The sequence below is a fragment of the Pyxicephalus adspersus genome, chromosome 6, assembly GCF_032062135.1.
Source record: "Pyxicephalus adspersus chromosome 6, UCB_Pads_2.0, whole genome shotgun sequence".
In the NCBI taxonomy this organism is placed as follows: domain Eukaryota; kingdom Metazoa; phylum Chordata; class Amphibia; order Anura; family Pyxicephalidae; genus Pyxicephalus; species Pyxicephalus adspersus.
Window position 1 is genome coordinate 107,281,039 of NC_092863.1, and position 7,038 is coordinate 107,288,076.

The 7,038-nt window shown below is 45.3% G+C and overlaps 1 protein-coding gene across 1 annotated transcript in view; it reads right to left on the reverse strand.

Annotated features, from left to right (window-relative positions):
- LOC140332352 (uncharacterized) overlaps nucleotides 1-1,234 on the reverse strand; it is an 8,140-nt gene extending 6,906 nt beyond the window's left edge. Inside the window, exon 1 of the mRNA XM_072413625.1 lies at nucleotides 939-1,234. Within this exon, the coding sequence (XP_072269726.1) occupies nucleotides 939-1,230 (292 nt within the window). The 5' untranslated portion in view covers nucleotides 1,231-1,234. The remainder of the gene's footprint in view (nucleotides 1-938) is intronic.
- Nucleotides 1,235-7,038: the final 5,804 nt, after the last annotated feature.

The following is a 7,038-nucleotide window of genomic DNA, read 5'->3' on the forward strand; positions in this document are numbered from 1 at the left end:
ACCCCCAGTGGGCCTTCTCTAAATGTAGTCACCCCCAGTGGGCCTTCTCTAAATGTAGTCACCCCCAGTGAGCCTTCTCTAAATGTAGTCACCCCCAGACGGCCTTCTCTAAATGTGGTCACCCCCAGTGGGCCTTCTCTAAATGTAGTCACCCCCAGTAGGCCTTCTCTAAATGTAGTCACCCCCAGAGGGCCTTCTCTAAATGTGGTCACCCCCAGTGAGCCTTCTCTAAATGTAGTCACCCCCAGTGGACCTTCTCTAAATGTAGTCACCCCCAGTGGGCCTTCTCTAAATGTAGTCACCCCAGCGGGTCTTCTCTAAATGTAGTCACCCCAGTGGACCTTCTTTTGTAGGCCTGAAGGAGGCGACATCTAACAATCATTGATGGCTCTGACCTATGGGGTAGGAAGTTTCTAGTCTCCAAACATGTTCAAAGCTCCAGCAGGTTGGTGCCATTTTTTTTTCAGTCTTCCCTTGGGTATCACAGCTTGCCCCATCATCCTGGTAAAGATTTTACCCCAATCTGTCACCTTGACTGCCCCGAGGCTGAAGCAGCATGCTGTAAAGAAGTGTTAGCTCCCAGGACTAGTCAGGTGACTGATTCCCAGAGATATTGGAGGCCAATGCAAGAAAATGGCAAGAAATAACAAAGTCCTTACAACCCCACCATCAGGAACTAAATCCTCTCCATGGGTTCAATGATTGCTTGGACCTGGAGGGTTCTGAGGTGTCAGGGACTTGGAACCTCCACATTGCTGAGACCATTATATGATATGATGTCTGATACTCCAAGCAGGAGTAAAGGTCGGGGTTACTGATATCCTTGATGCCCCATCCCAAATGTTGCATGAGTTTTTACCCCTATTTCTTCTGCTCCATGCAATAACACCTCTCCTGCTATTGCTATGCTCGGAATGCCCTCCTTGAATGTAACCTACCTGGCACAGAGGTGACAGCCGGTATGTTGTCCTGATCTTCAGTCTGGCAGCGGTAAATGGCAGGGGCGGAGTTCTGGGCTCCTTCCAGTCTTACCCTGAACTCATATTTCCTGTATGATTGTTGGACAGAAGGCCGCTCAATGGTGATAATCTCCCGGCTGGCTTCCATTGATGAACAGGCCAGTTTCTCCATGTTACACCATAACTGTATTTCATTCTTAGAATTGCCCTGATTGGTGCATCGGACTGTGATGTTCCCTATTCCAATCAGACTGCCCATTGCTCCTCCCATGAGGAACCCTACAAAAGAAGATTGTCATCAGGCATTTTGAAGGATTCTTAACACATGGTGCAGGTTCCGGTCACAACATTGGAAGCTCCTCACATATTCCGGTATAGCCCAGAATACCCAGGACAAGGTAAGGAACCCCCCGAAATATCTATCAGGTCATAAGGGAACCCCCGGCTATAATTACCCCATACACCTCTCAGAGTATATTAGCTTGTTGGCCAGTGGGAATAATGTCACCCTTACAGGTGACAGACAAAAAGATCATTGGTGTCAGTTAAACTGACCTGAGAGGTCCAAACTGCTCATTGCTCAAGGAACACCCAGCAATCTCTGGAGGAACCCTGGATTTCAAACACTAGATTGTTATTATTATTATTATTATCTGGATTCATTTATGACCAAGGTCTGGATTTATTGTAACGGTCTTCTACCAGGTGGGAGGGGTGTCAAAAATCATCATGGAGGTCTAACATTATCATGGAGGCCAGGTCACATTTTGGAGGACTGGTTTTATCATCACGATCTTAAATCACCATGAAAGTCTGAAGGCATCATTAAATTGTGGTATTATTGTGGAGGTCTGGTACCATAATGGGGGTCGAAATCATCATTGAGGCCTGACATCATCATGGACGCTCATTTTGGAGGTCTTGCTTTATAATCAAGATCTGGAATCACCATTGAAGGTATCTCTGTAGAGGTCTGGAAGCATAGTAAATGTTTGCTATCATTTGTGACTAAGGTCCGGTATTATTGAGGTCTGGTACCATTATTAAGATCATGTACCATAATGGGGGTCTAGAATTATCATGGAGGCCTGACATGAATATGGAGGCTGGATTTTGTATGACTGATTTTATCATCAAGACCTTTAATCTTTATGGAAGTCTGGAAACATTTTAAAAATCTGGTATTGTTACAGAGGTTTGGAATTATAGCTGAGTATTATAGCTGGTATTATTATGAAGGTCTGGCACCATAATTGTGGTCTAGAATTATCATGGAGCTTGGGTCTCATATAGAAGCACTAAATTTATCATCAAGACCTTAAACCACTATAGGAGCCCGGAGGTGTCCTAAACATCCAGAATCATTACTAAGGTCTGATAATATAGCTAGGGTTTGGTATTGTTATGTAGGCCTAGTATCATAGTGGAGGTCCATACTTATCATGGAGGTTGGGTCTCATTTGAGAAGCTTTTTTTTCATCGAGCTCTTGAATCACCTTGGTCTGTTCCAGTATTATATTAAAGGTTCAGAATCATCTTGGATTTGTAGTGTCATTATTTAGTTTTGGATTGTTAGAGGGGTCTGAAGTCATCATGGAGACTGGGTCCCATTTTGAAGGACTGGTTTTATCATCAAGATCCTGATTGATCATGGAAGTCTGGTATCACCATGCAGGTGTAAACGCGTTATGAAAGTCTTGTATCATTGCAGAGGTCTGGAGACACAGTTGAGGTTTGGTACCATTTTGGGGGTCTGAGATCATCATGGAGGTTGGGTCTCATTTGGGAGGACTAGTTTTATCATCTAGACCTTCTGGAAGTCTGGAAGCATCATAAAAATCTGGTATCATTGCTAAGGTCTGATAATAAAGCTAAGGATTTGGTATTGCTATGGTGGTCTGGTATCATAGTGGAGATCTATAGTTATATCATGGAGGTCAGGTCTCATTTGGTTTTGTCATTGTGCTCTTGAATCACCATGGAATTCCGGTATCACCATGAAGTTCTACATATTGGTGTCGTTATAGAGGTCTGGACTTATCATGGAGGTCTTATATTACCAGGAATCCAGATATAAGAAGGGAATGGTGAGAACCCCTGTTGAGTTTATTTTGCTACCAGTATTATGTTGGGAAGATTTTTCTTCATTTCCTATCCTGGAAACCCAGGTGAGATGGATAACAGGCAACACGCAGCAAAAGGATAGAAGGAGACACGTCAGGGTGGATGGGTAAACTTTTCGATCTACAAACCAGTTGTAAGCTAAAAAAAAGCTGCGTACACACATATTTTTCTCGCCGGATAATCAGCATCGGCCAAATATCGGGCAAGAATCTGGCGTGTGTACAGTCGGCGTCGTTCATCGTTCGTGGATCCGTCCTGGCGGATCCACGAAAGATGAACGACGAGCGATCCTAATGCAAGGGAAGGGTGAGAGCCCGCAGCAGGGTGCCGCTCCGTCGTTCTCCCCCTTCCCTTGCATTAGGATCGCTCGTCGTTCATCTTTCGTGGATCCGCCAGGACGATCCCCTCTCCATAGAGCAGAACGGTGCTCTATGTACAGCACTTGTTCATGCATCGGGTAGTCCTTTGTCCTTGGAAAGGATCGTGAAAGATCCTTTCCAACGACAAAAATTGCACGTGTGTACGTGGCTTAAGGGTTGGGTAATCAATCAAGGATTTGTAAAAGGATTCTGTAAACAGGGTGCTGGAGTATTTCATATGAATAATAGCTAGAGAGAAGGGAGCAGCCGTAGGGAGGAATATTTCAGTATTAGGACATCAATCCACAATCAGGAGAATGCCATTGGATAGGGAGAGGTTGTGCAGGGCCCGAGTGGAGGAACCATTATGGTACCAGCCCCTAATGATGGTACCGGACCTCCATTATAATACCAGAATTCTCAGATGCTTCCAGACCTTCATGGGGTTATCAGACTTCCTTGCTAAAACTAGACCCGTGTTTCTCACCCAGGGTTCCTCCAGAGGTTCCTAGGATCAGATCAGAGGACATTGGGCCGGGGTTATAAGCAGTGGATGGAGATGGTGCGAGAAGAAGGACAAGTCTCATCCAATCTAACAGTGATGAAGGAGGAGAGTGGAGAAGTTATGGGTGGATGGAGTGGTACAATGAGCTGAAATATCACATAGGTGTCACACTCACCTCTTCTACTAAAGCGCAGACTCCTCTCTCCTGCGCATGGGGGCAGTTCTGACGCTGGACCGGCTTCTATTTCCAAGCTTTATCAATTCCATCCAATCCTCTGGCCAATCAGAAAATAGCTTCCTAATCATTCCTAGCTACTTAGCTAGCTCAGACACAGCACTCAGCGTTCATGCAATGTGTCTCCGTTGTGCCGAGCCCCCTAGCTCTGCTGAGCAGTTCCTGTACACCTGCTGCTTAATTCAGTGTTTCCTGTGTCCAGCTCCTGAGTTAACCCCTCGTTGTCCAGTCTGTTGGTTCCCAGCAAACTTCCCTGTGCTGTTCCAGTGTTCTTCTCAGTCCATGGTGATTCCTGTGTTCCCTGTGCCTGAAATGGCCCCTGGGTCACCAATGTCTTTTACCTGGTTCCCTGGCGTGTGACCTGACCTCTCCTGCTGCCTGCCTGGTCCCCGGCCTTCCTTGACTATCCTTCTGGTTTGTGATTTGGTACTGTGTACCATCCTGCCCACCGTGGTGTGTCCAAAGACGGCAACCTGACAGTAACCAGCAGCTCAACATCCTCACCACTAGGGGCTCCAGAGAAGACCTGGTTACTGCTTAGACTCTGTGCCTTGGCACTTCTCAGGGCTGACACCACTACTGTGCAAGCTGTAGCACCCCCCAGTGGCCCTGTCTCTCTATGCGTGACAATAGGATAGTGTTGATTTCTTTCTTTAGGTGACTACATCTTGTACTGATTCGATCATAGTAGGGGCGGGGGTGTACGAGTGAAAAAGGAGCGAAGTGTACCAAAGGAAATGTGAATTTGATGGTATGAAGATAAAAGAGCACAGAAATTATTTTCTTGGTGCGCGCAGTGTTAGGAGTTCAGTTTTGTATTTGAGGAAGTCACCGCTAAGCTCAGATTTCCTCCCCTTGTGTTCATCTCCAGCAGCGTTTTGCAGACACATTGGGTGAATGTTGTGCCATAGCTGGTGGGGGAATAGGGGAAGTGCAATAGGGATGGTTTGTCGACAACGGTTTTCTTATATATAAGAAAAAATTCCTAATAAACTAATTTGGTCCAATTTTCTGGAGAAAATGTGCAGGGCAGAATTTCTGGGGTAAAACAGAAATAGGGCCCCAAATATGAAACCCAAATCTCTCCTCCAATAACATTACTATGCATCCTATTCATATACTGGATACATAATTTAGAGCAGGGGGTCCCTGAAAGCCAGAAAGATATTCCAAGAGATTAATTAGGCCAAGGAAGATTGTTCTAGAACTTATCATCAGAATATATGAAACCCCGCTGACCCCACATCATTCACTCAGATATTCCCTTTTATGTCCTTCCCTATTTGTATCTCCCATCATGGGACCTCCTTGTGTCCTGATAAGAAGAACATTTGGAGTTGGAAAAATTTCTGGAAAAATAAACAGATTTCAGGCAAATTTTTAAATTTGAGGTTTATTGGATTTTAAGGACCCAATTGGGTATTGACACCATTCCTGAGAACACGTGGAACACGTCTCGCCATATTGCCAATACACCCACCTTGTATGAGTCGCAGCATAGTGCCCAGTAGTATAATGTGGGTTGGAGTAGAAGAAAAGGGTCCCGGGTTTATTCATAGGTGTGTGTTGGGGAGTATTAGTGACCCGATCATTTTCAATAGGCAGCTCTAATGCCATGCACAATACCATGTGACCTAACCGGCAACAATGCATGGGCACCAATGTCCCCCCAGGAAAACAATGTACTGCTTTTACACATATAAATCCAATGTATTGCATTCAGTACAGTTATTTTGTATTGAATGCAATACAAATGGATTTTGAATTTTCTGTCCCCCCCCCGGCCGGGACGTACACACGCACCGCGTCAACGGGAACTCCCCCGATGACTCATCAGAGCAGAAGCAGGAAGACGAAAGAATAGAGAAGACAGAGATCGCGGGACCTGGGAGGATCAGGTAAGCGCTCTAGTTACTAACCTTCCCTAAGTGTTCCAACCCCGAGAGTGGCTCGGGGTTACCACTTGTAGCAACTTTATTCTACCCCGAGTCAGTCTCGGGGTTACCACTAGGGAGGTTAATAAGTGAAAAAAAATCAAAGAACAATAGCAGAACCCTAACAGTGCAAAATAAAGGAGAAAACTGTGAAATAATATTTAGGTAGAGTTGGTTTCCTGGTCCAGGTTGTTGTGTAAAGTTATTAGAGTCACCGGGCTCCCTGCAGCGCTCAATGCCCCTGATTCATCTTTGAAATCCGCGATCGCGGGAAGCGCGATAATACGCGCGACCAATATAATAATATAATATTGACAGCTATTCGATAGAATAGGGGGATATTGTTCTGGTGATCGAATGCCATATCCAAACACCATTAAAGGGTTATTTTTCGGGACTGTGAAGAACTGCAAGAGCAATTAGGGGAGTAGAGCTGAAAGCTTCGCTTCCCTGTGTGTTCCTGCAGCCCTTTACAAATTGTATGTGTTCTTGGATAGAGTATCTCTATCCAAGAACACAGGGAGGTATAGCGCTTTGTGACTGGCTGAAGAAAGCTTTCCTAGACCATTCAGAGAGCACTTGAGGTTTTGAATGGGGAGACTTGTCCCCATTTAACCTCTGGTGCCGGGGATCGCACACTAAGCTGATCAATGAATGCAGCCAGCGCTGCATTCATTGATCAGCACAACCCCCAGATCTTTTTTTATTTAATTTTTTTTTTTTTAAATTCGATCTCGTTTTGTGAATTTACACTAGCCATTCTCAGTTACAATTTCGGTAAGCGAGAAAGACGGAATTTGCTGCTAGATCGAGTTTTACAAGCTCGCTCATCCCTAGTCAGCAGCAGGAGGGAGGAGGTCCTGATTCCCCTATATAGATAGAATTGTGGGGTCACCAGCAGGAGGAAGGAGGTCCTGATTCC